Here is a 14,062-nt window from a genome sequence, read left to right as displayed (position 1 = left end):
GACGACCTTTACGAAATTTATCACCGAAATGTGCGACCACGCTGAAATTTGGAAAACCAATTGTACACAGCCCTACTGGGTGGTGCTTCATCCTCAAAAGCCAAATTAAATCCCTCGAAGCATTATTTTGGTGTTAAACTATATTTGAAATTATAAAAGATCTTTATTCTCACACAAAACTACTTCAAACTGATGTGAAAAATAAACGAATAGGTTTAAACAAACAAACAAAGATACTTAAACATAGAAAGGTCTATTCTCCTAAATGTTATAATAACCGAACACTAGCTCCATTGTTAGTAGTAGCCTTCCAGCAGCCCTCGTATAACAATTTAAATGTAACAAACCTTCAGAAAAAGTAGTTATTTATATGAATTTTCCGACAAAACAAATCCGAAAAATAATCATAAATGCCACTATAAAATATCATTAAATAAAAGAAAATTCCAGCAAAATGTAACTAAAAATATGGTACGTGAATGTAAAGTAAAGAAAACATCATTTCCGTTTCCACTACATCTAGTCAAAAATTCTCAAGTTAGTTTACAAAAAGAGTAAATCTACATACCGATCAATCTTTACATATCTGCAGAACATTTGAAAATAAGTGACTTTTATACATATATATAATCAATACATGATACAACATAATCACAACACAAAAAATAAACTACGAAATGGCTTCTCAGATGAAGAGGGGGAAGAAGGAATAACTTCCAATTCCCTTCCTTCCCTACATGATGAAGCGATTCAGTGAAAGAGATTACAGTATATTTTTGTGTTGTGAGCATGTTTTCACTAGTAAACCGCAAGAGTAACGAGTCTATTTTGGTAAGGCATTTACATCTAATAGCCGACTGTTTCCTATGTAATGGAATCTACCAGAATGACGTAGCTCCGAGGAATATCCAAACGTTGTTTGGGCAGCATTAACAGGAACTAGTACCCTCCACTGGGTTTCACCATCACCTGATTTGAACGTAACTGAGCCAATGCGATCCGTTCTGGAAAACAATAAGTCTCATCCCCCCTCCCCCCAACAACATCTCTCAAGAAATAAGAGCTACTTTCTTCTTTTTCTTCATGAACATCTCATTAACACGATCCGAAACGTGTATGCTTCCATTTCTAGATGGATCCAAGTTGTTTCCAAAAACTCCAACGCTACCAGGTATGACATTTCCTCTTTTACTAGGTGTTCACATTTTGTCCACCTCCTGGAGGAACTTACTCATTAATCTGACCCAAAGTGATTCCAATATGGTATATACCGAACATGTCACACAGGACACAACCAACTGTTCGAGCATGTGCCCAGCCTTACAAATAAAGGATAACTGCCTAAAACTGCCCTCCCAACCTATTTTAACTGGCCACACATTTTACTGAACGCCCACAACACTGCGACACATTCATTTGTTTCTTTAAAATTAATAATATATAAACTACAATAGTGTAAGCATATAAGCTTCTATAAACTAATGACTCTATAAAGTATTAACCATTGTTGCTGATGCTGGAGGTGTTCACTGGTACAGTCATCTAAAACTGATTTTAACTAATTATTAAATGCATCATGATTTTTAAATTCTAAAATCTCGTGACATATCCTATTGGACTGTCAACACACTGGTGTATTGTGACTCTGGTTGGGAACCAATGGCCTGGAATCCCACAGTCGCTGTTGATTTTGGTGTAGCTGCGCAACGGTTGTTGTCGGACGTGGGCTGGTGATCAGACGCAGTCCACGATGAACCTCATTTACTCGTTAGGGGTCTAAAGACCTAGGAATCTAGGATACAAAGCATACAGCGAACAGAGTACCGACCTCCATTCCAGAATACCAGTTGTGGGTCTTGTATAGTGAACGCGGACATACGTTAGATTTTGCTACTCACATGCATGGCTACTGATATGCACATACTGTCACTGCATACCGTCACTGCATACGAGACAGAAATGACTCATCGCTGAATACTACCCCCTTCCATTCGCTCGGCCACTGCCGTCTCTACCAATACTTCCGTTAACGTATTTAGTGATGAGTAGATGTCAAAGGAAAGCGAAAATGTCGACCTGTCTCTAACCAACTGATTCTTCATGTTTGTGCTTTTGAACGTGTTCAACAACAAGGATCACTGACACATTACAAACTACGCAAGCGGCAATTCTGCGAAAAGACTACCCGGCCTTTTCAGCCTCACTATATGGTCACAGCGTCACTTAAATGTCAACATGCCTACAATTCCAGATATAACCTATGATCCAAACACAACGGAGCTGCACATAAAGAACGTTCATCGTGTTGGCCTTCATACTACCAAAAGAATGTCCTCTACAAATACAATAACCATAGCCTTCTCTCGATAGCGGTTGGTGTGCTGAGACCTTTGTACTCACCACTCCGTATGTACATGTATTGTGGTGCATTTATCACTCCAACCGAACGATACACGGTGTGTTCTTAAATGTATTTCTACTAATATAAAAGAGATATAGATTTATTGAATACTTTTAGGAACAATACTGCTAGTTTATAAGCTTAACCATTTTCGGTACACTGGTAATATGGACGTTACTGGAAGTTATGATATGCTATGATTCGATTTTACAATCCTTGGATCGACTGCAGGAACAAATCGAATATCAAGCAGGTTCTCAATAACGAGTGTGATTACTCTACCAGTATCATTACTGATAAAATCTCTTAGAAACCACCCAAGTTAGGCATTCTTTTTATTACTAACAACTGACAAAAATAGATATTTATATAAAATTATATATATATATCACATCTTTTTTGTAGTAGTAGTAGTACTGTAGTAAAAGCAGTGGCAGACTAAATCCATAGCGACCTCAGTAGAGATAATTGCTGGAAAAAAGTCATATTTGAGTCTCATTTTATTTGGTTTCATATAATTTTAACTTTCTATCTGTATTTCAAGACGCAAAAGGTATAACATATACAGATGAGATTGGATAAAAGATGTATAGGGGATTAGATATAGTGGTGTGGCGTAGGAGATCAGATATAGTGGTGTGCCGTACATTTGTCTTCTATCTACCTTTTATGTAATATCTTACATCTTGGAAATGAAGACTGAAGTCCAATGAAAATTCGATGAATCAAACAAATTACATGAAGGCAAATAAAGTTAGTCACAAGCACTTATGAAGGCGTGATACTAAGAAATCGTTCACGTGTACAATACGATGTAGATGGTAACTTCTGCCCAATAATATTACTCAAACAGCAAATAAGGAATGTCCATTTCTGAGATTTTTGTATCGATTACTAAAAGCATTCTTCATCACACAACCACACCTAATTTTCCAAAAAAAAACTAATATTTTCAAAGTTACATTGATCAAGCACACCCCTATACGCTTCGAAAGTAAGATGAAGTCCTTAATTGCACACGGGATTTACCTGTACTACCTAAACTACAATGCAACAAAGATTCATTTTGTGTTTAGACACTTACCATGAGATCCGCATTGTCCACACTGTATTAGTACTTCTGGTTGTCCCTGTTTATTATGATTGAGATCACCACTGCATACTTTACATTTGGCACTTGGAATTTCCTCTGGTTCAGGTTCGGGAGTAACTTTAGAGTCTTCCGATTCTTCGGATCCTTCACTTGACGAACTACTACTACATATAGGAAGAAAGAGAATTAGGACACTTTCATCAAATTATTTTATATATTTACGAACAGTTGTTGATGATGTCATTTATATTTAATCATATATTGCATAAAATGATAGTTTCTTTTCATATTGATTGTATCCACTCGCATATAACGACATAATATTTACTTGAAGTGCGTTTCGTCTTGAATATTTTACAGCAATATTCAATACAGGGAATTCTCCACACATCCAAAATCACTTGCACGGACTTGGGAAATGGCAACATTGGTACCAATATGGTAGACATTATTCAAGAATGGAAGTGGTGTTTACAAGTTCAAATATTTACCTTTTACTTATTATAGGACTCTTCATAGTCTTAACAACAACATTGTGTGATTCAAACAAACAGTTGGAGTTTTGTTCTAGTTTAATTAATCCCGACGAAGACTTAAGTATATTTGGAAGTTCAAGGAATAAATGAAGCATATTTAAGCTAGAATGTACCGAGGGGCCATGCGTATCAGGACTCTTAATCTAAAGACATGTCCCGTGGACCCGGATTCGACTCCCGGTCGGTGCTTTCTAATTTTCGGCGTCGTGAGGCAAACTGGAGAGTCACGTGAATAAAAACGTCGCAGCCACTAGGTCTAGAAAGCTCCTGATATGGCTGTGTCCACATGTAAGTCGCTAGGCTGTAGTTCAGCCGGTCGCTAACAGATGGCGTTGGAGAGATTGAGGCCCATAAAGGACTGTCACGCCAAGCCGTTTGGTTTTAGTTATGTTCAAATATAAAATTGTTCATGGTCTAGCCAAACCGAGCAACGGAAAGTCCTCTTACTGTTATGTATGTATTATATTTAACTAGTATATGTATATTTAACTAATATGTATCATGTATATTAATCTTATACTTACCTACTGCTATCTGAAGTTGTTGATTCATCAGAATCTGAATCGCTAACATCAGAGCCTTGGTCCTCCAAATCTTTGGAGCGTATAGGTCCGTATAATACTGTGTTCAACGGGAAGTATTTCAATTCGGCCGTAGTATACCTAAAAATAAATAAATAAATAAAAATAGAAGTTACATTATACAAAATGATCACTCAGTCACCTTACTATAGATAGTGGATAGTACTCTTTATTATTCTATTGTATCGTTTTCTACTTGTTTCACTTCAAAAGATGGAAGGTAAATTGGTTATGGTGGAAGACATAATGAAAACAATGGGTTTACATATTAGCAAAGAATAAGGTATGTGTCGGCAAAACTCTTCCTTAGTTTCTTTGTTGAAGTTGAGCGTTCATTTTCACTCTTAAAATATATCAGAACCGATTATGTGACTACCATTACATCACGGCTCCGTCTCCTAAATGTTTTGGGACCGATGCTCATCTCTTTTATTATGAAAATTATTGAAATACGTTATACTACATTTAGAAAGTTTATTTCAGGCTTAAACTTAAGCCATAAGAAACAAGTAATTATGGTTACTCTTATCATTACAGTGCAGCCTAAAACTTAATTAAAACAGTGAAACATTTCGCATGAATATTTAAAAATGTTAAAAAGGCTTGTTAGCATGATATGAACATGATCATAACTTTACGAAGAGAACACACAGAAGCCAAACAATTATAGTTTTGAACTTCTAACCTGAGGTAGCCCTCTTAAGGAGAGGAAGAGATTGTCAAGCGACCAGTGATGGCTTAGCTGAAATGGACTGACTCCTGAAACATTTCTGTTATTCGTACAACACAATTCTATAAATAGTAGAACTAATTATTCAATGCTCTTAAATTTTGGTCTGAACTCTAATAAAACAAACTTGACAATGAAATTTGGAATTATCGACGCTTACCCTACTGCAAACAGGAATAAGTGAATTTGTTTAAATAATAAAGATCGAAATCCTATTCCTAGAAGCAGTTCCACTAAAATTACATTTTTAGGGTGTTGTAAGATATGAAAATAATGGAACCTAACCAATTCATCCTTATTCCTATTTTCGGATAGTGAATGTATCCTCTGTTCATTACACTAGCATCAGACACCAGTTACTTAAACATGTTTGCAAATACGTACAAAAGGTACGTAATGTCGAAAGTACCACATCCCTTCACTGTTCAATATTTAAATTCGAAAATTTCCTAATGTATGCACATTTACTGAAGATAACAATGGGACGTTTAGTGCCCAAAGAACAACACTAAGACAAAATCATTAAATGATATACGAAGAATAAAAAACTGCATGATTGGACCTAGACTCGAACCCAGGATCTTCAGTAGACTGTACCCACTACCCAGTCCGCTCCTGGAGCAGCGATACACTCGCTCACTCTTAAAATCGGTGTTCTTTCTCAAATCACATGGTCTGTACCACAACATCCTGCTGTACTTGGACATTTCAGTGTCCATATTCAGAACACCTCTAACGGCTGTATTGTCATTATATTAACTAATGAAGGAAACAACCGAACTTGAACACACCAACTCCACTGTAAGTGAAAATTCAATGATACACACGTGAAAAAAGTGCGTTAGCTACTACGTGTAGATGCGTTAAGTACTACGCTACTTAGTCTGCTCCCAAAGTTCAGGTCCAGCTTCGAGTCCTGGTTCAGTCATGCACTTTTTCACTCTGGGTATCACTGAATTCGCACCTATAGAGGAGCTGGTGTTTAAAATCGGTTGTTTTCTCCAATCGTTGACACAAAGACTTAAAGTTTCGAAAAAAAAAAATTCTTAGGCGAAATGTTGAGTTATTTCTATGAACTCATCTTCCCATATATTTTCAATTACACATATAACAATTAAAATGTTATTGATTTTATAAAATTGTAGTTTAAAAACAGTCTTAAGAAAACGTAAGAGAACAAAATTAGGTTTTGCACCCAGAAACACGAATCTAACACACACATAAAATTTGAACCATAGTAAAAAATGTTAAAATTATAATATCGATATACTCTAAAAAAGAAATATACGAGCTTCAACGTACCTCTTATAAAAGTCTGTGTATTGTCCTGGAATTAAAGCTATTGGATAATGACCAACTTTTTCGGTTTCTTTGGTCATTTTTTGAGTTCTTGATTTTGGGTAATGTATAGTAAAGCTCTGTAAATCGAAGCAACACCGTCTGTCGTCTTTCCTCTCTTTATTGAAGTTCACATTCCACGCTGCTGCTGATCTTATTGCTTTCTCTTTATATTCAACCATCTTATTCTTCTCGACAGGAATAGCTGGAAGAGTACAAAATACATGAAATACAGGAAAGTATTCTTTGAATAGATGATATTTGAGAAATGAAATGGAACTTTTAGCTTCACATTCCGTCCTTATGTCCTGTATGCTGAAGTTAAAAATACAAGTTTATGATAAGATAATTAGTGGAATAAAATAGAAGGAAACAGACAATCCGAAAAAAATATGGACAATAGTATCAACACGCTCACTAGAAATTATTTTTGGATGTGTTAACCTTAACGTTTTATTTCGATTACAAATTTTTCATGAAGTAAGCTCCGCGCTACAAGCTTCCTGAACGCGACAACAGAGCACAACAGTGTTGCCGCACTTCCAGTTCTGTATACTGTTTCTTCAAATAAGCGCGAGGAATTTAAAGGCTGAGCTGCAACATGGCTCTCAGCTTAACGCAGAGAATATGTTGGAATACACGTATCTTTTTTAAAAATAAACACTCTACCAACTACATCCTTTTTCGTTAATAGGATAGTTTCATATATTTGGAACACTAGAGTTCCAAATTTTCGAACTGTGTTTTGTACGTTTCTCTACCTACCATGGTAAAGGAGATCAGAGCGTCATACATTTATTTTAATTACACAAAAAGTATCAAGTGATGAAAATTGAACTTTTTACAACTTACAGTTAATCGATGTATCTACATATCGTACACAGGAAATTATTTCACGTGATCTCCTTTCCGAGATATAGTCCTATAAACATTGATTTACCAAAAACGTACGATAAAATACGCACTTTTTCATTAATTCCTGTTTCTTTCTCACTACGTAGTACGCAGAAATTTTGTATGTCCTAAGTATTGAAAAGCCAACAATTTCAACGAGGTACGACAATGCAATATAAGTTCTGAGTGAACGTCACGGCAGCACCGCGAAGTCACGGGCCTATCTTTATGAAATGGATAGTAGGTACATGGGCTTGTGATCTTTCACTACCACTTACAAACATTACTCTATTCATGACACATTTATTTGTAGACGATATACAAATTATGCAGTAAAGAAGTCAGCTATTCTTAGGCACTATTTATTTATTTATTTTTAATGTTAATATAGTAAAATTTAGCTGTTATGTTAAGAAATCTGTGTAAAAGCATCGAAAATTAGTTACATTTCACACAACATTTCCACCTTAGGTGCACGGAGGGTTATCCGTGATTCATTTATTAATTTATTTTCTTCTCGATAAGCTTGTATGATAGCTTTGCCTTTCTTCACGGCACTGCGAATCTTAGTTGCACTTGTAAAATTCTCCACTTCTGCCTTTCTAATAAGTAAATCCACACTGAAGCAATTCGTAAAGTAAAATGCTGTTTCCGGATTTTTTAATTACATATTTAACCTTATATTCCTTTTGTTTTCTATATACATCAAGTATAGTATTATAATAATAAGATATCGATACTAAGTTTTATATTTAGGAAACGCACTTTGTACCTTGAAACAGACACAAATGAAACAAATGTACTGAAAATACAAATTATGAAGTCTTACATACCTTTCTGCTTCATTTCCTTTGCTTGTTTATCACGCAATACTCGCTGATATTCTTCGAATTTCTCCGGAAAATCGGCAAACATAATATCTAATACTTCATTACTTGGAACAACTGTTACTCCTAAAAGAACAAAACGAGATTTTCAAAAAAATTAACAAGCAACAAATACCAAATTATATTAATATATTAAATTAATATGTATGAGTATGTCTAGAAAGTATTGAGCCTTGGAAGGTTAAAGCTGAGAATACATTTATTATGATATAAATACAACATTATGAAGTTACACATGCACCATTTTGTTTGATCATTTGCTACTTTTCTGGCAACACCATAATCCTGTTGCTACAAAACTTTAATAGTGAGGCCTAGGCCTCCTCTGAAACTAACTTAACCATCCAAGGAGTTCTGCACAGACAAACAAATGATAGTCTGACTACGGAATTCACAGTGGATATAGGTACGGAATTCACAGTGGATATATTAAAAGCTTGTTTTCTCGATTTCTGATGTGTCGTTATAAATATACTTGGTCTGGTAATTTAGCAGATGTACTCATACTAATTGTCGACAGAACGGATACGAGTTTTTCTTCCTGACAGCAATAGTTCGTGATGCCCGATGTTCTTTCAATCCCATCAAACGTACAGTAGCTTCCTGGATGTCAGTGTGGGCATTATCACTGACTGTAAAGCTTCTCTGTGCTTCGATCATGATTTTCTTCGCACATTGTTCTAGGTTATCCATTTTTGATCGCTCGTGAAGAATAGCTTCAGGCACGGCTCGGGTTCGTTACGTTTCAGTAGAGATTCGAAGATTGGAATTCGGCCGAATGCATGTTTCTGGGTCTAATCATGTCGCAGCTAAACGTCAAGCTTCTTGAACTTAGCTAACTCTAAATGATTAACACTGTACAGTGATGGATGTTTAGGTCATGACTACTTCCATGCCAGTCTTACTTGACTTTTGATAGAATGTCATTTACTTTGGCTGTGATTGGTCACCCACTACGAGTAGCATTTTGGACATTGACATTTCCAGAATGAAAGCGACTGAACTATCGTTTAGGTGTTGATTTTGAGTGTATCTTGCCCATTATACCAAATTTCTTCGCGGGTGGGCAGGAAGCTCCATTAGCCACTATGCTCACCCGACACTACCCCTACCGCATTATTTTTCATGGGAATATATTAGGATGACCAAAAATTAAGAAATGCTGCAGTCATCCCAACCAAAGATGCGGGGATTCTAGAGCGAACACTGCAAGAAACTGAATTTTGCCTGACGTTCTACGTGTAATTAATGGAGCGCACTTTAGCAAGTTTAAACTATAAAGTATTTTTATATCTCACCTCATTATTTAGTTAGTGTGGAGTGAAACTGTACGGATGTTTATGAGATTCCGCTAGAAGACTGAAATAAAATATTTTTACTTTATTGTCAATGTTAAACGTCACTATATTCCCTCCCTTCGACTGTATTGGACAATTAGCAACTATTTCCAATTCCAGTAACCTTCGTTATAATTAAACTACTTTCTTACCTATATCACAGAGAGTACTGGAAATCAAATTTCGCTCCTGTAAATATTCCTTCTCACTACCTTCAACCTGCCTTCTTTTTAGATCTGGATAACGACGTCTAAAAGATTTTACGCCCAAGAATTCTGACACTTGGTCCAGAATCATATAATGCTCAGCTGTTTTATCATTTAACGGCCACTGATATTCTATTAGCGTTTCTGCTGTTACTTCCACATTACTGCAAGAAACAATACTAGAGATAGTAACGATGCTAATTCAAATACATAACAATAATTCATAATATCAAATACATTTAAAATAAATCTTAATTGTTAAATTTAACTGATTATATCACTATTGTTACACAACAAACTAATAAATATTGTTGAGAATAAATAATTAACATTGTTGTGAATTACATATACAGCTGAATTTGTTACAACGACATCAAAGTGACCGAAAAAATAGTGTAGTTTTATACATGAACGTCGTTGTAAAAATACTGTATCATATCAATAACAGGTATCGAAGTTTGGGAATGATTTAAGTATTGGACTATTTGATCATTTTTTTTTAAAATTATATAACTTACAAGCACCTATGAACGTCCTACTAAGCATGGTATAAAATCACTTGCCTTATGCGGAATTAACTGATCCCGCTGGATATTTGACGCAATAGAGACACCGTAGAAACCGATGTGTATATACACGAGGGCCATTGCAAAAGTCATGGCAACTATTAATTTTCTCGAAAATGGTAACGAATAAAACGATTCTGAAATATGCAACTGGAAGGTTAGTTTATATGTAAACATTACCTATAGGGAGATGGATGAACATACACACTATCATAAAGATATAGCACGACAAAAAAAAAGGCGAAAAAGATTTTGTAGTTTCAAACGTGATTTGCTATCAATTGCAACCAGTACACAATAGTACAGGGCAGGAACACGTACCTGTAATATCATATATATATATATATTAGATTTTGGATAAACTAAAGTGCTCTTTATCTTAAGTTAACCTTTTAGGGGTGCCACGAATTTTTCAAATCAATTTTCCCTGACAATTCCACGTTTTCCAGGCAAGATCTATTATTCTCCAGACATAATTCCTTCCTCCAAAGAATGAATAAATGGAAAGCTCTACTTTTTGTAAATACACAATTAAGAAGATTTAAATCTTTGATATACGAGGGCAAGTCAAGAAAGACTTGGACTGATTTTTTTCCCGGCAGTTCTGTTAACGCTGGAGCTTCATAGTTTGGCATACAAGTAGGGTGGGTCTTGCTGTGCATATATATAAAATGTTGTTAAGAAATCATTGCATGTTTGGTAACCACGACTTTTTATTGCAGGTGATGTTCTGCGCCGCCTCTAGAAGTCGCCTGTAGAAGAAATGGAGTCATTACGAGATGAACAATTTGCAGCTATACGGTTCTGCTATCGCCTGGGGAAAAGTGCAACAGAAACTCTAGGAATGTTGAGAGCAGCCTACAAAGATGACGCTCTGCCACGAAGTACCGTGTTCTGGTGGTTCGAAGAGTTTAAAGAGGGCCGAATGACAATCACGAAAGCTGGTGGACCAGGTGTATCAGCGTCAGCTGTTACTGAGGTGAACATTAACACGGCAGCAGTCATTGTTAGAGAAGATCACCGCATCAGTATCGACGATCTGGCAGCCGCACTACGCATATCTCATGGCAGTGCCTTCAAACTTTTGCATGACCACCTCCACATGAGCCGAGTGTGTGCGCGATGGATTCCGCGACTCCTGACACCAGAGCAGAAGGCCGTTCGAGTGGAGACTTGCAGGGAGCTGTTGCAAAGGTTTGAGGATGGTGGAGACGCCTACCGCACCGTGCGACTTTTTTCTATTCCCTGCCCTAAAATCCAGACTGCGTGGACGCCGCTTCTCCGATAATTCCGAGGTTCTGAAGGCATCGGAGGCGATTTTGAAGGACCTCTCAAAGAATGGCCTGCGACACGTGTTTGAGGACTGGAAGACTCGAATGAAAAAGTGATTTCAAATGGGCGGGGACTACTTTGAAAAGGATCATGTGCCTGTTGCTGAGTAATAATAAATTGCCTAGAAAAAAAAAAATCAGTCCAAGTCTTTCTTGACTAGCCCTCGTATCTCTTTGATTATAATAAAATTACAGTACCGTACTTATGATTACAGTATACATAAATAATTTCTATTATGAAAGTTCACACTAAACAAATTACTATTGCTTGTTTCCTTAGTTTCCACAGTTCTGTACCTTAGAGATGCTTTCAAGGTCTCAATTTCATGCTTCAAATTTTTGCATTCAATGGAGTCTTTATGGTAATTTGATCAGCTATGCGCTTATTTTCCATTTTCTTTAATTCGTTTACAGTGGTTTCCGTCCTTCTCCTTTGCATGGCTTCTTCATAACGTCCATATGGTCCACATACGTACTGAAGCATTTTTGTCTATATAAATACCAAAGGGCCCTCCAGCACTTTGTATAGTATCATGAATAACTCATCAAAGATTCTTCATGCATATTTTCCACCAGCATGTTACTGTTAACTGAAAAATCCTTCTCAACGGAAATATTTTCATGGGAAAGGACAAGTAACATTGTAATTATGTCTCACAAATCAGCGAATTCACAATTATCAAGCAGACTGCAATAAAAGACATTTAACCTATCTGTGTATAGAGTAAATAATTCGAATTCCTCCTCCTCTTTTATTGTTGAAACACACAATTTGGAAAATTGATGTTTTACTTTTTCACCTTTGGCAGTTACAACTGTATTCTTGTTATGGAGCTAATCAAGAACATTATACATCTTTGGTTACTACAAATTTTACTTAGAATAAGACATGACAGATTTCGCACATTTCATATATTTTTCAATATTTTTTTTTATATTTTTAAATAATGTCATCAGTATACAAAATTCCCTGACACTAATCAATATCCCTGCCATTTTCAGGTTTTTCAGGTCACTGGCAAGCCTCTCTCTCTCTCTCTCTCTCTCTCTCTCTCTCTCTCTCTCTATATATATATATATATATATATATATATATATATATATATATATATATATATATATATATATAATCACAATTGTTGTTACACATTTCTGCAATGTGAAATTCTGATTTATATAATCCTTCCACCGTACTGGCATATTCAATGGTCTCCTTTTCACAGTCAACATCTTAGTCGGCTCTACCTTTAAAAAACTAGAAATAAATAACATAGTGCTGACAACTAACTACGTACAGCTCACAGAAGACGAGAAGAACCCTAGCAGAAGTAGTGTGACGTAGGTATGGGCTCGCTCACTTTTCGCACGGGGGTTTCAAATAACACCATGGAATAGCACACAGATAACTACCCGGAGTAGCAGACGACATCTAAGTATAGACCACACCTCAAAAACCGAAAATCGACTTGACTGTGTCGTTGACCTTTCCCCGCTACCCCTGTTTTAGGGTTCTTCTCGTCATCTGTGAGCTGTACTTGTGTTGTAAATGACATTTTTGGATTCCTTGCTGGTTTTTATATTTAAATTTTACTTTTTAAATTTGTATATTATTCTATATCTATATATTTAGGATTTAGATTTTTTGGGCTTTCGGCATCTAAGGCCATTTAGCCCGTAACGATTTGAGGGATGACGTCCCTCGGCGAGCACACTATCCGGGGAAAGGGAGGGAAGAAAGGATTGTTGAAGGAATGAAGCGGCCTGGGACCTATAAGATAGGTACTACCCCGGCATTTGCCTGGTGTGAATGAGGAAAACCCAGGAAAACCTCATTCAGGGTGGCTGGTTTGAAAAAGCGTTTTACACTTTTTCGACCAAGTGACCCCACCGGGAATATATCTATATATATTGGTATGGATTTTATATAATCTTAAGTTATTGTTATTAGATTAAGGAATCCAGATCTGGAAATTCATATAATTATTATTTGTGTGTAACTGTACTTGATTATATTTACTATATATACTTATACCATATTATTTCTATTTATTTTCAGCAATTACTTTTAAAAAATCCTCTTAGATAAAAGAATAGTTAGATAGCAACCCTGTTCTGAGAATGGCGTTCAAAGCATCAGAAAACAATTCCTTTTGCTGGTGGTA

General features: G+C 36.1%; 1 protein-coding gene across 2 annotated transcripts in view; it reads right to left on the bottom strand.

The window, feature by feature from the left end:
• Positions 1-14,062, bottom strand: part of e(y)3 (PHD finger protein enhancer of yellow 3) — a 66,910-nt gene that overhangs the window by 23,754 nt on the left and 29,094 nt on the right. For both annotated transcript variants that reach the window (XR_014133118.1, XM_081772086.1), the window contains exons 5-9: positions 9,950-10,167; positions 8,407-8,526; positions 6,644-6,884; positions 4,555-4,692; positions 3,486-3,658 (exon numbers count right to left, since the gene is read on the bottom strand). Coding sequence is in view for 1 of the 2 variants with exons in the window: in XM_081772086.1 (XP_081628212.1) it covers positions 3,486-3,658; positions 4,555-4,692; positions 6,644-6,884; positions 8,407-8,526; positions 9,950-10,167 (890 nt within the window). In the remaining variant the exon portion in view is untranslated. The remainder of the gene's footprint in view (positions 1-3,485; positions 3,659-4,554; positions 4,693-6,643; positions 6,885-8,406; positions 8,527-9,949; positions 10,168-14,062) is intronic.

The sequence above is a fragment of the Thermobia domestica genome, chromosome 9 (assembly GCF_964235325.1).
Source record: "Thermobia domestica chromosome 9, izTheDome1.hap1.1, whole genome shotgun sequence".
Lineage (NCBI taxonomy): Eukaryota > Metazoa > Arthropoda > Insecta > Zygentoma > Lepismatidae > Thermobia > Thermobia domestica.
This window is presented reverse-complemented; position numbering and strand designations above follow the sequence as displayed.